This window comes from Chinchilla lanigera, unplaced genomic scaffold (genome assembly GCF_000276665.1).
Source record: "Chinchilla lanigera isolate Chin_1 unplaced genomic scaffold, ChiLan1.0 scaffold00158, whole genome shotgun sequence".
NCBI classification, from domain to species: Eukaryota; Metazoa; Chordata; class Mammalia; order Rodentia; family Chinchillidae; genus Chinchilla; species Chinchilla lanigera.
Genome location: NW_004955559.1, coordinates 1,033,493 through 1,047,531, shown reverse-complemented (window position 1 = coordinate 1,047,531; position 14,039 = coordinate 1,033,493). Strand labels below are relative to the sequence as shown.

General features: G+C 57.2%; 2 protein-coding genes across 16 annotated transcripts in view; one reads left to right on the top strand and one right to left on the bottom strand.

Moving 5' to 3' along the window:
• The window catches only part of Tbc1d17 (TBC1 domain family, member 17), a gene marked incomplete in the record, with an annotated part of 8,503 nt that extends 8,360 nt beyond the window's left edge, over positions 1-143 (top strand). The window contains 1 exon segment of the mRNA XM_013508953.1: positions 1-143. Within this exon segment, the coding sequence (XP_013364407.1) occupies positions 1-49 (49 nt within the window).
• Positions 144-480: 337 nt separating this feature from the next.
• Il4i1 (interleukin 4 induced 1) overlaps positions 481-14,039 on the bottom strand; it is a 34,418-nt gene continuing 20,859 nt past the window's right edge. For 5 of the 15 annotated variants that reach the window (XM_013508962.1, XM_013508961.1, XM_013508960.1 and 2 more), the window contains exons 2-9: positions 12,565-12,615; positions 5,458-5,490; positions 5,140-5,378; positions 4,555-4,667; positions 3,774-3,975; positions 1,919-1,987; positions 1,529-1,665; positions 481-1,374 (exon numbers count right to left, since the gene is read on the bottom strand). In XM_013508962.1, coding sequence (XP_013364416.1) covers positions 498-1,374; positions 1,529-1,665; positions 1,919-1,987; positions 3,774-3,975; positions 4,555-4,667; positions 5,140-5,378; positions 5,458-5,470 — 1,650 coding nt within the window. In that variant the 5' untranslated portion in view covers positions 5,471-5,490; positions 12,565-12,615 and the 3' untranslated portion in view covers positions 481-497. Of the gene's footprint in view, positions 1,375-1,528; positions 1,666-1,918; positions 1,988-3,773; positions 3,976-4,554; positions 4,668-5,139; positions 5,379-5,457; positions 5,491-5,703; positions 7,332-9,364; positions 9,582-12,564; positions 12,616-14,039 lie in introns of those variants that run through there. The other 10 variants (XM_013508956.1, XM_005412805.2, XM_005412806.2 and 7 more) reach the window with 5 other exon arrangements.

Here is a 14,039-nt window from a genome sequence, read left to right as displayed (position 1 = left end):
CAGCAGCCTGGAGATCCTGCCCGAGGAGGAGGACGGCGCGGACTCCTAGCCTGCCGCGCGGCGCGGCGCACCCGCACTTTAGTGGCTGCTGCGCGCCCGAGGAGCTGGCGTCACGAAACTGCCGCGCCTCGGTGGAAGGTGGCATGGGCGGAGAGGGCGCCCGGGGGAGGAGGTGGCGCCCAGAGTCCCTTCTGGCCCCGAGCCTGACCACAGTGCGGCCTGGGAGGAGGCCCCTGGGCGGGATGCGCCGGGCGCTCGGGACCCCTGCCGCAGCAGCCGGGCGGGTCCTGCTCGGGCGGAATAAACTAGTTCAGCCCACAAGCGCGCTGGTTCCTGAGTGCGGCGCCCGCTCCCGCTCGTGTCCCCCATGCCGCAAAGCCGCTGTCGGGGAGGAGCCGGAGTCCCCTCCGGAGCGGAGGGCTCAGGGCTCTGGCGCGACAAGCCGGAAGCAACACCGAGGGAGGCAGCGGGACCACGGGGCTTCGTCGGAAAATACTTTAATGCGGGGTCCCCCGGCGGGCGGGGCGCGGGAGGCGCCAGGCCGGGGCGGCCCTTCGCTCGGCCTGCAGCTCCTCCGGGGCGAACTCCGCGCGGCTGTGCTGCTCAGGGCTGTTGATCCTCACGGCGGCCCGCAGCGCCGACTTGACGGCCGTCTCCACCCAGCCGTGCGGGTAGGCTGTGTGCTCGCCGGCGAAGTAGATGCGGCCGTAGGGGGCCGACCAGTCGTAGGGCTCGGCGCCCTCGTCGGTCTGCCCGAGCACGGGAGGCTGCATCACGAAGCCACCCTGGCTGTGCGGGTCCTCGGCCCAGCGCTTGACGACGCCGGTGCCATCCCAGAGCCGGTACACCTGCTGCCCGTGCAGCGCCGCCACGTCGCCCAGCGCCTGGTGCAGCGCCTCCTCGACGCTCAGGCCCGCGAACGCGGCGGCGGCGTCCGACCAGGTGTAGGAGGCCAGCAGCAGCGCGCCCTCGCCCGGCGGCGGGTAGAATATAGTGCGCGACGGGCGGTCGGTGTTCGAGTGGCCGCCCTCGATGTGCTCGTCGTACCAGAAGGGACGGCGGAAGCTCAGGAACACCTTGGTGGCCGGCACGTAGTGCAGCGTGCGCACCGCCTCCTGCCGCTTGCGCGTCAGTGGCGGCGAGAACTCTATGCGCTGCAGCGCCGGGCCGCTGACCGTGAGCAGCACCAGGTCGGCGGTCAGCGCCTTCAGGTTGTTCGACCCACTCGACGTCGGCAGGGTCTCGACGTGCACCCGCACGTCCTGCGTGCCCTGGGTCAGCGCCACGACCGGCGCGTTCAGCAGCAGGGGCCCGGACAGCGAGCTCAGCAAGGCGCGCGGCAGCAGGTCCCAGCCGCCCACGATGCGGCTGTACCTGCGTGGGGGGCGGCGAGCGTGACCCCGCTGCTGCTGTACACCCCGGACCCGCCTCCCCTTAAGGCCACGCCCTCCCTGACCCTTCCTCACCAGGCCCTGGGGGGAGGCGTAGCCCCGCCCGCTCCGCCCCCGCTGGCCGTCCCACCCCTCACCGGAGCTGATCGCTGAGGCAACTGTGAGCGCGCAGGGCTTCTTCGAAGCTGAGGTAGAAGAAGCCATCCTTGGACATCACGTCTCCTAGAAGCTGCACGGCCGGCCGGCTGAGGTTGCCCTCCCCGAGGAGGTACTCCTGCAAGGTGGGCGCCGCCCCGTCAGGGTCCAGGCAGGCTGCAACCTGCACCTCCGGCCCCCTCTCCCGCTGGGTTACCTCCCCAGCCCCGGGTTCTATGCCGTGGACCTTAGCGATCTGCTCCTGCCTCTCGTGACCGAAGAGAGAAACAGGTCTAGAGAGGGTGGCCCTATGCCCACCGCTCTCCCGCAAGGAGGAAGGGGATACTGGGCCAGCTCCTGACCCGCCTGCCGGACAGTGAGGCCCCACTCACCAGGAGCGTGTACCCTTCATACTTCCTCAGAGCCTTTCTGCAGCCCAGCACCTTGACATCTTTTAGGGCCTGTCGAGGACCAAGCAGATGGGTTGCTGGATGTCAAAGCCTGGGTGTTCTTTCTGCTTCTGCCTGTGGCCAGCTGTTTACCACTTTCTTTCCAGCCCCCAGGCCTTCACCCATGCTGTCTGTGCCCTCAGCCTTGCCCTCTGCTGCAAGTGAGATGTCACCACTTGGGGACATCTTCTCAAAGAACTGGCTCCCCTCGTCTGCACAGCACACCCTGCTATCATGTTCATCCCTGTTTTGTGTGTGTGTGAGTGTGAGAGAGAGAGACAGACAGACAGAGAGACTGACGGTCTCACTATGTAGTCTAGGCTAGGCGAGCTGGGAACTTACAGCAATCCTCCTGCCTCAGCCTTCTGAGTGCTGGGAATACTTCATTCCTACATCTGTGGTGGCCGTGAGCTCTGTGAAGGCAGGACTGTATCTGCCTCAGTCATGCTGTGTCTCTCTGGGACGTGGTAAATATTTGTGTCTGGCTCATTGTGGATACAGACAGAAGCAGAGCCCTCTCTGCCCATAGCCCTCTGTGGCTTCCGGGCACCTACAGCCAGAGATCCAGCCCCTCAGTGTTGCGCTGCAGGCCTGGCCAACCCCTTGGTCACCCTGTCTCACACAGCTCTAGTTGTGCAGCACGACGTCCACCTCTGCCCTTGGGTGTGTCCTGCCTCACCTTCCCTGGCACAGGACTGACTCAGGACTCAGCCCCTCCTGAAGCCTTGTCACGTTTCAGCCCAGCTCCCTCCAGGCCCAGCTGGAGGATGTGTGCCCTCACTGCCACTCTCTCAGCTCGAATTTCCCTGAACCCCCGGTACTCAGTCTCAGGGGCCAGGGACTTGGAGAGTCTAGAAGGGGACATGGACGAGTAAGGGCTCTCAAAGCGGCATGCCCAGCTCTCCTCGGGCATCAGGAGGGGACCCAGAAGCTGTTTCTGGAAGGAGTGGGACCTCTCTGGATGCAGAATGCAGGCACTAGGGCAGGGACATGGTGAGGGCGCAGCAGGGGATGATGGGTGGCACAGTGGGCTTCCAGAAGCACAGTGTGCTGGTGTGGTAGCACATGCCTGTAATCCCAGCACTTGGAAGGCTGAAGCAGGAAGATTTCCATGAGTTCGAGGCCAGCCTGGGCTACTTTGTGAGATCAAGCCCAACCTAAACTACACAGTGAAACCCTGTCTCAAAAAAAGCACAGTGCATGTGGCCCACTGGGAGGACTTTCAGCTACTGGAAATTCTTTGGAGGAGAGAAGCTACTGAGGCAGAGAGTGAAGGAAGCAAGACCACCACTGGGCTGGTGAGCTACAGGCACTAGGGAGCTGCAGGGTTAGCTGTGTGTGGAAAGCCCTCCTGGTGCCAGGCCAGAGAGGCTGGAGGCTGCAGCCATGGAAGAGGCTGGGATGAGAGCCCAAGGGAGCTGATAGGGACTGGGCTGAGAAGTGGGAACTGGCCATGGGCAGGAGGGCATGAGGTGGCACCCAGGGGTCTGTGTCCTGGTGGCAGGCTGGTGGCACTGTGGTGGGGGGGGACCTGGGAATATGAGTGGGTTTAGGGACAGGTGCTGGGCGCAGCAGGACTTAGGACCCTTCAGGTAGCTGTACAACATTGAAGTCGATGGTGTCAAAGGTGAGGTCATCCAGGATAGAGTCGCGGGGGTAGAGGAAGCCACCGGAAGCTGGTAGGGGTGGGTGATTAGCTCCGTTCACGGGGAAGCTGGAGACACAGCCACCAACAGGCGAGCAGCTGGGCAATGGGCAGGGCTCCCAGCAGGTCTGGCGGGCTTCCGGCAGTACCTACCCTGTTGAGAGCCATCTGGTAGATGTCCTCTGGGGAGCGGCCCCTCTCCTGGGGGCGCAGTTTGTAGCCCAGCTTCTCAGGCATCTTCTCCACCACGTAGTTCCGCAGCTTCACGCCGTTCACTTCCGTCCATGTGTTCTCGTCATACTGGGTGAATTTCGTCAGGTTGAGTCCCAGGCTCTTGCAGAGCGCGTGCAGGATCCTGAAGATGTGGGGAGGCTGGGTGAGGGGCTGGGGGCTCTGTCCCCAGTGGGGCTTGCAGCAGGCACGTGGGGATGGCATAGGCTGGGGCTAGACTGGGCTCGCAGGTGCTGGGGACAGGAATGAAAGGGGACAAGGCAGAAGGTGACGGCAGACTGGGATTGGGACTGGGTTAGGAGCCTGGGCGAGGCTGGCTCTCACTGGGGGTGAAGCGAGGGAGCCCAGAGCTGATGAGGGCTGGGGACGAGCTCAGGATGGTGGAGGTTAGGGATGGGAAGGGCCAGAGCTGGAGGCCCGGCTGGAGGAGCCTGGGCCCTGCGGGAGGTGTGTCGCGGCTGGTGCTGGGAGGCGACAGGCCTGGGAGTGGGTGAAGGCTGACTTGCACCGGGGTCTAGCTTGGGATCAGACCCTGGAATAGCGGTGGCTTAGTGTGGGGCACTGGGCTGGCGCACACAAGGCCCTCTGGTCCTTAGCACCACGGAGGAACCAAGAGCTGCTGGGGCCTGGAGCGCGAGTGAGCTGGGGTTCCGTGGGGTTTAGGCGTGGAAGTGGGGCTACGAGTGGTCAGGTCAGGCCTCACCTGTGGGAGCTGGGCATGCGCATGGCTCCCAGCTCCCCAGACCAGCCAGTCTTGGGATCCCGGAAGGTGAGGATGCGGCCCCCGATCCTGTTATCTGCCTCCAGGATGGTGACCTGAGGGGTGGGGGAAGCAGGGCCCTTCAGCCTCTCTCGCCCTGCCTCCCTCCCTCAGCAGCACAGAGACTGAAGGACCCATCTTTGCGGGGGGGCAGAGGGGTTGGAAGGGGAACAGAGCGAGCATTTTCAGACTAGCAAGAATCTACCGGCTGGACTGCAGAGGGACTTCCCAGCTCAGGGAAAGAGTGGGGTGATTTCCCATGTGCAGAGCAGACCATTTTCATTCTTGGATTTAGTGGGGTGGAGCAGTGGTTGGACCTCAGGGGATACTTCCCCCTGGTGGGGTTACTTCCTCCACACCACAGGCCTCCACTCCCACCTGCCATTTAGTGATTTAGTCAGTGGGACTTCCCTCCGGGACACAGGACGCAGGATGTATCCGGCTCAGGGTGGAGGCGCCGGGGCCGAGCTCGAGGGAGGACTCCGCCTGCAGCGGGAAGGACCAGGGTAACTGCGCAACGCTTCTCACCTTGTGTCCAGCATCACTGAGCACCTTGGCGGCCACCAGCCCTGCCACGCCAGCGCCAACCACGATCACCTTCTGGGGCTGCAGGGTCCGATTGAGGCCCAGGGTCACCACCTTGAGCAGCTGCTCATAGTCAGGATCGTGAGTGCATTTCTCGAAGGGGTCCTGGCCCGAGGCTGCCTTCCAGGCCAGGGAGGCTGCCAGGCTCCAGAGGATGGGGGCCAGGGCGAAGAGGCACAGGGCTGGGAAGTGGGGACAGGGTCAGTGCACAGGTGTCGCGGTGCTGGGACCCCGTCCCCGAGCCCCAGCCCACACACTTACCCAGCCGGGCCATGACTCGGGAGGGGCTGGTATCTGGGATGGAGAAGCGAGCACGCTGTGACTGGGGCCCGTGTCCCCCCAGCCTGACTCTGCACCCTGGGACTGCTGGCTCAGCCCTTCACCACGGCCACTTCTCTCAGCATGTGCGTCCCCTGGCCCCGTCCCATCAGAGTCCCTGGGACCGTCCTCCCCCCTCCCCCGCCTCTGCCCCCTCCGCCTCCATCGCGCCTCTCTGCCTCTCCTCACCGCTTCCCGTCTTGCCGTCCCCTCCTCTCCCTGCTATCAGAGTCGGCCTGGTCTCGCAGGTCCCCAGCTCCGTCCCACTGCCGGCCTCCCTGTAGCGCTACTTCTAGCTCCTGTGTTTTTCTGTCCCTCTGCAGCCCTTCTCCCTCCTTAAATGGGGGCCCCGCCCTCCCCTCTGCGGGCACGCTGGGCGTGGGGGGGTACTGCTTTCCTGGAGTCTCATGGTCAGACGCTCAGGGGTCAAAGAAGGCTGGGTGGGGAGGTATAAAGGGGTCAGGAGGAAGTAACTGACTATTTTCTTCCTCTTGCCCCAAATAGTTTGGGGGTGGTTGGAAAGCCAGAAATAAATCTTGAGGTACTGGTGCTGAGGGAGGGGACTGCCCGTGGGCCTGTCCCATCCCTGCCATGGGGTCTCTGTTCCTACCTATGCTGCACTCTCCCTGCCTCCTGGACTCTCGGGGCACAGGGGCCGAGGTCTCGGCTTGGGGCTGCCTGTCCCTGGGCCAGGCTTATCCCCTGAGTCCCTCGTGTCAGCTGCTCCTCAGCCCTGCAGGGCCCTCATGGCTCCCCTCCCCGGGTGCCAACTGGAGCCCTCCTCTTTACCCCATGTGGTAGGTGGAAGCACTGTGGTGAGGCTGAAGGCTTCTGGCCTGGCACCTGCCAGCCAGGGACTACGGCCACCCAAGCGACCCCTCGCTGGCTGCTGACCTCTTCTGGAGGTAGTGGCCAGTGCCACGAGGGAGGATGGAGCGGAGCTAGGTGAGGTCTGCAAGCAGGCTTGGGTTGGTACCGCTGTGGGCTCTGCGCAGGGCAGGCAGGATCGGGGGTAGAGTCAGAGGACGGGACCGGGTGACAACTCCAAGGAGCCTCACACTGGCCCTGGCCCTGGCCCTGGCAGCAGGGGTCTCAGTTTAGCCCTGAAGCCAGTGTGGCTGGAGAAGCAATGGGGGTACTTCTTGGGGTGCAGAGGGAACCCACAGATGAGGTTCTCTGGAGCAGGAGGGGCAACGCCAAGAAAGAGCAGGCTGGGAAACTCCACAGCCATCAAAAGGGATGTGGTGTGGGGGAGGAGTGGGGTACACAGGAGTGAGTCAGAGGCACCATCTGGCCATGGGGGGAGGGGCAGCCACGAACGAGCAGAGCCAGGGAGCCGGACGGAGTCTCCGCATTGAGCGCTGCGGCAAAGAGCTGAAGTGTACAAATACAGCTCCGGGACTGGGGCCTGGGGACTAGGGGCCAGGGAGCACTCCAGCCTCTAGCTGCTGCTCGGCCGCTCTGTGCTCAGGGCTTTTCAGTCACTAGGACCACCACTCACAGGGTCACATTTGACAGGAGGGACAGTGGTGAGAAGGGTCGCAAGGCTCAGAGGGAAAGGCCTTGCCCTGGGCCCTTGCTAGGTCCCTGGCTGGAGTGTCCACCACCACGCCTGGCTTGTTGGGGCCAGCTTTGATGTGCACAGGGTGGGGCAGTGGCCCCTTGGCCCGGCCCCCTCTGCTGCTGGGCTCTGAAGAGCAGAGGGAAGGAGCAGGCTCCTGGACAGCATGGCCCAGGGCGGGTCCCAGCACACAGGGCCTGCCCTCCTCGCTACTGATAACACAATTTTATTGCACCTAACTCAAGCAGCAAGTCTGCCAGGGTGAGCTTCGCTGTTCCTGTTTATAGTGGGTAACACGGAAGCCCAGGTAAGCCCCAGCTAGTGTGGCTGAGCCAGTGTTTAGGCGGCAGCCTGGCTCCTCCGCTGTCAGGGACAAGCTCAGACTCCGCCCCAGCGTGCAGGCCAGGCCAGGCCGTGCTAGGAGGGGGCCACCCTGTGGGCCATGGGATCCGAGCGTCCCCACCTCTGCCCACTGGAAGCCACAGCACCCGCTGCCCCATCAGTGCACGAGAACCTCAAACACCTCCAGGTACTACCAGGGGTCCTCAGGGAGGGGGAAGTCACCCCTTTCAGCAGCCCTGGGCTGGGGCTGGGTTGCTGCTGGGCACAGCGCAGCCCTGGGGAGCAGGGCACGCAGCAGGCACAGCCAGCAGAAGAAACTAGAGGCTGCGTTGCAGGGGCTTGTGTTGTCTTCTTTCAGCATGCAGCACTTGCAAGTAAAGAAGAAATATCCCCAGCTGGACGTGGTGGTGTGTGCCTGGAATCTCAGTACTGGAGAGGCTGAGGCAGGGGCATTGTCTAGGCTACACACTGAGTTTAAGGTCAGCTGGAATTACATAGCAAGACCCCGTCTCCAAAAAAAAAAGAAAAAAGAAAAAAATCCCAGCTGGGTGTGGTGGTGCACACCTAATCCCAGCACTCTAGGAGGCTGACGGAGGGGCTGGAAAGATTGAGCCTAGTCAGAGGAATTCAGCAAGACTTGTTTTTTAAAAAGGGCTGGGGCTGGGGTTGGGGATGCAGCTCATTGTGAAGGTCATGTTCAAGCCCCAGTACTCAACGTAACATAAAACAAGACAAAAACCAACGTTAGTCTGAAGTTGTACCTCAGCCCCTCACTCAAAGCACTTAAGGGGGGGCAGGGCAATGCCCCCTGAAAATGGCAGGACTATCCTGGGGGTGCTGGGGACAGTGCCAGGTGGGGTCAGGGTGGGACGAGACGAAGAGCAGCAGGGGTTAGGCTGGGTGCCTAGGGCGCGGGCAGAAAACAGGACGGGATGCCCAGGAAGATGGCCACGGTTGGAGGACGGGGCAGGAGGCTGGGGCGGAGGGGAGAAACATCTGTTTGCTTCAGGAGGTTTTGGGAAATCCTAGTTTTTTGAGGCTTCTAGGAATTGTTTAATCCTTGAACGTAGACGTAGAAATGGTTTTTAGCTGGGGAAAACCCTACCCAATTTGGTTTTGCTTTCACAGTTCTTATGGGGACTTAGGACACGTACACAGCAGTCAGAGACCTGGCAATCTCATTAATTGGCAAGTGAGGAGGGCAGCGAGCTAGGGAAGGGCCTGACACAGAACTGCTGCTCGGCCAGTGATGAGAATTAAATAGCGAGCTAGGACTCTGGACCAGAACTAACTTCCTCAGGCAACATGGAATACAGCTCTTCCCTAGTAAGTTCTTCAGTTCTGAGGAACTTAAAATGCGAATAACTGTTTTTTCCTTAAAATCCATATGCTGAGTAGCTGAGTTAGAGAATTGAACTCCAACTGGTCATTTTAAATCCAGAGCCACTTGTGACAGGTGGCCACTAGACAACTGAGCAACTCCTGTGCTCTACGTATCCTTAATAGCTCTGAATTGAGGGGACATGTGGCCACCCCATCAGGACCCCACCTGCAAATCCAGGAGCTATTCTGTTTCCAATAAAACTCCTAATTTCCCCGGTTTAGGATTTCATGAGCTTGGTTTGTACGGAATCAACTGAGCCCCACAGCCCGTCAGGGATGGGAACACTGACAGCCACATAGCCGGCAGCGGCCTTCCATTATGTACCCTTTTCTGAATCTGTCCGGAGACCCAGGGGGCCAGCATTAAGTCACAGAGGGTCAGGGACTGCCCAGGGACACGGGCAGGAGCCAGGGGGTCCAGGCCTGGGGGCACTGCAGAGGACGGACCTAGCTGTGGCTCCTGATCTTTGGTCTGACCCACAAAACAGATCCCCTTCCTGAGAGCCCTCCTGCCCCTCCTTCCCATTTCTAGAAAGCCGCCAGGCTCCAGGTGGGGTCACTCACTGCATAGCTGGCTCTGGGGGGTTCTCTCGGTGCCCATGGCCTTTCTGGTCAGCCCAGGACAGGAGTCATCATCGGGCACATGCAGAACTGGGGTGAGTGACAGTAGCTTTGTCCTGCCGCCCTTGGGCCAGCCTCGTCGGGTCCTGGTGTGGGGTCAGAGAGATTGGGAGGCTTCGAAGGCTGGCCCTCCCTTCTCCAGAGTACATGCTTACGGAAGCTGTCCAACATAACGGAACAGAGACACAGCAGTGTGAGCCCAACTGTATCCAAGACCTCATAGCCACTGGGTCAGCTGGAAGGGAACCCTGGGCATCATATTGTTTTGTAGGTAAATATTTTACGATATTTCTCTAAAATAGCAATGAGCAAATCTCTTCAGTAAATATATGAGGCTTTACAGCCATATGGCCTTGCCAGTGATATAGCTAAGCGGCGTAAGTCCTGAGTTCGATTCCTGGTACAAAAAAAATTATGAACAGCCATATGGCCTCTGTCTGGACACAACCCTACACAATACATAGATTGCAGGTAGGGATGTGTTCTAATATTTCAGCCACAGAAACAGGAGGTCTGGCCAGTTGGGCAACCTCTGCTCTAAAAGGAGCTTATCTGAATTAAAAATAAATAAATAGTAAGGCTATGAGGTGGTGCACAGTTGTAATCCCAGTGCTTGAGGCTAAGCAGGAGGATCATGAGTTCACCACCAGACTGGGCTACACAGACTAGCTCAAAAAATCTAGGAAAATAAAACTACAGCATCACTATCACATTTTACTTATTTGTTTGTCTGAGGCAGGATCTCACTGTACCCCACACTGCCCTCAAACTCGTGGCAATCCTTCTGCCTCAGCCTCCCAACTGCTGGGATTATAGGTCTATCCACCATGCCCCACTCACTATCACATTTTAAAATGGCATTGACTCAGTACTTGTAAACCAATGTTTACATTTTCCAGATTGTCTGTTTTTCAGTTTCTCTGAATCAAAATTCAAATGAGGCCAGGGATATAGCTCAGTGACAGCACCTGCCTGGCAAGCACAAGGTGCTGAGTTTGATTCCTGGTAACAAAAAACCCCACAAAAAAACAGAAAACCCCACACCCAGTCAAAAAAAAAGCTTCAAAATGAGAGAGGCCAGGTATGGCAGTGCATGGCTGTAACCCCAGCACTGCGGAGACTGACACAGGAGGGTCACTGCAAGTTCAAAGCCAGCCGAGGCTACATAGGGAGTTCAAGGTTAGTCTGGAATATAAAGTGAGACCCTGTGTCCACCCTCCCCCAAAAATCAGATCAAATGAGACCCCAAACTGCATTTGAGTGACAGTATCATCTTCAGTTTGGTGGCTTTGGGGGTTGTCTCTTTAGAACTAGGGGATCTGAGGGGACCCCCCCCCCCGGATAACAAGTGAGGCCCAAGCAAAGCTGGGGAACAGTCATTTTTTTTTTTTTTCTTTGTCTTTTGAGACAGGGTCTCATTATGCAGTTCAGGCTGGCCTTGAGCTCACTTTGTTGTCCAGGCTGGTCTTGAACTCACAACGATCCTCCTGCCTCAGCCTCCCCGAGTGCTGGGATAATGGGCGTGCGCCACCACACCAGGCTCAGTCTGGTTCTTGACACAGAGAAACATCTAGCTTTCGTGGAGGCGAACTGCATGGTGTCCGGAGGTGAGATGAGAAGTGTCTGAAGTGCCCAGAGCCCAGGTGGGTGGTGCAGTGGCACAGGCCCAGGATCTCTCTCCCGAGAAGTCCTGCTGCCCTCAGAGTTGGAGGGCTATTTATTTCAGTACTGGGGATAAACCTAAGACCTTTGCACTGAGCTACATCCATGGCACTTTTTGTTTTGGAAGCTGCCTTTTTTGTGGTACTGGGGAATAAACCCAGGGCCTCACACATGCTAGGCAAGCACCCTGAGACTGAGATACACGCTCAGCCCTGTTTCCTGAGACAAGGTCTCACTAAGTTGCTACATTCCGCAGGTTGGGCTCAGACTTCCATCCTCCTGCTTCAGCCTTCTGGAGTGCTGGGATAACAGGTGTGCACCATCACACGGGGCTTGAGGACAGAATTTTAAACCACCCTGACAACTTTGGGGTTCACTGAAAACTTGGGAATGGTGTGCTGCAGCAGGCTCATACCAGTTTCTAAGACCTGACTTACATTTTCAGGGTTTTTCTGTTGTTTCGTCTTTTTGATAGCGTTTCACTTTGTAGCTCAGGCTGACCTTCAACTCATTATATAGTCTTGGCTGATCTCAAACTCACAGCAAACCACCTGCTTCAGCCTCCTGAGGGCTGGGATTACAGAACTGCACCACTATGCCCAGTTTGTAAGCCATTCTTTTTTTTTTTTCCGGTACCGGGAATCGAACTCACAACCTCGTGCTTGCCAGGCAGGCGCTGTGCCACTGAGCTAAATCCCCAGCCATTCTTTTTTTTTTCAACTGGGAATTGAATTCACAACCTCCGAGCTATATCCCTGGCCCTAAGTTACTCATTCTTAAAATTATTTACAATTAATTTTACTAAAAACAAAGATAATAAGAATTTAAAACCCATCACTTCCTACTTGACTATACCTTATGCTAGTACATATGCCTGTTCTCAAGGTGAATGAAGTCTGTGTTAGTGTGTGTCTCTTCCCAAATCATGCCCAGTAACCTTGCATGGACAGCCAGAAATCCTGAAATGAGCCGAGGGCCAATGTCAGACACCGCAAGTGCAACGCTGCTGGGAACCACGTTCCAGCCTTTCATGGGGGGATTCGAGGCTGTTCTCTTGCTCTGAAAACCATGAGCGGTTTCACAAATCTGACTTCTCTGCCTATAATCTCAGTACTCTAGAAGGGCAAGGCAGGAGAATCACAAGTTTGGGCCTAATCTGGGAAATTTAAGAGATTTACCAAGACCCTGTCTCCAAAACAAAACAAAAGAAAAAGCTAAAGATGTAGCTCAGTGCTACACAAGTAGCACAGAAACCAAAAAGAAGTCTGGCTGGTGTCAAACTGAAATTGACAGGGCTCATCCTGGGAAGGGCTGGGCTGCGCGTCTAAAAGCAAGCTATGACCATGTATCCCTTTGGCACTCATACTCCTAAACAAGGGAAGGAAATGCAGTAAGGGCTTAGTGAGGAACCACCTTTAAAAGCCTCAGATTCCAAATTTAGTCACATTTGTCTTCATATTACTTAATGAAGAGGAACTTACTAGAAGTCAAGTGTCTGGACTGGCAAGGAGTTGCATCTGCCAGTTCTCTTCCTGGAAAGAGAAAGTACAATTATAATAAAGCCAGCAATCCTCTTGAAATCTTGCTGACTCCAAGATGTCTGCTGAGGCCATTTCTCCCTGGGATCCAGAGCACCCAAAATCGCATCTTGACTTATTCTAATCACATGTTCTTCAAAGTGGGGTGCCCACGATCCCCACGGGTGTGAGAAGAAAATATTACAACTTCAATTTTTTAAATTTATGAGACAAGGTTTTGCTATGTAGTTCAGGCTGGCCTTGAACTCAAGAGATCCTCTTGGCTCAGCCTCCCGAGTGCTGGGATTACAGGTGTGTGCCTCCATCCACATCCAGGTCTGTTCTTATTTTGAAACTGTAAGAGAGCTGGGAGTGGAGCTCAGTGGTAGAGGGTATACTGAGCTTGCAGAAGTCCTGGGCTTAATACCCAACACCAAAGAAACTGGCCAAAACCCCAAAACTGTAAGGAAGCAATTAAGCTTTACTTATTTAATATGCAAATAGGGATAAATAAATATATATACAAACACATTAGAAATAGATTCTTCTTGCTGCGCATGGCTCCTGGCAGCAATGACTGTGGCCTCACAATGATTCCATTTCCTAATTCCAACGGCAGATCAGGGTCTGATATGAAACTGATGCTCCAAAAACAGTTGAGAAGGAATGCACAAGTCAAATATAAGCCACTTCTTGTTTTCCAGGGGAACTCAAGGCCTCCTTTTGAAAAGGTGGCCAGAACGGGGTCAAGGCCCATGGGTTGCTGAAAAAGGCCAGTGTGTATTTGTGTAAGCTTTCCAAGCTACCATCGCGATTGTTGGGTTTTCCCTCAGTTTATTTCCCTCCAAATCTGATGGCTTCAGCAGGAACAAACATCCTTCAAAGCCCCAGATGGGCCAAGGAAATTCTGGAAGCTGGGTTACAGTCTCCCTAGCTTAGTGGGACCAGCTGAAGGAAGAGTGGGCTAGGCTCCCACCCCCAGAAGTAAGAACTGAGTGTGTGGCATCACACAGGCCTGTGGGAGAGGGTGGGTGCGGGGCAGGGGCTGAGGCATAGTGTGGGGCCAGTACCCCAAAATTAACCCTCCCATATAGCCTGTGTCTGGCTTTACCTGCTCCCCACTGTTAAAGCATAACCAGAACCCTCCAGTTGGGCCAGGTGACAGCAAGGAACGCTATTCAGAAGGGGTGATGATGTCTGTGCCTTAGGGATGTGACAGGCGACCTACTACTCAAGTCTGTTCTGAGGCAGGTTTCTAAGGAAAAGGGTCCCCACCACGGGCCTGCCCGCTGCTCCTCTTCACTAGAGGAGACACCAGTGGGACCTCATTGCCCTTCTCACCCGAGGGAGGCTTCATCTCCATAGTGGAATGGTTCTGCTTGCTTTTTAGAGGCACGGCAGCCCACCCAGTCTTCTGGAACCCGCTCTCCTCACCAGCT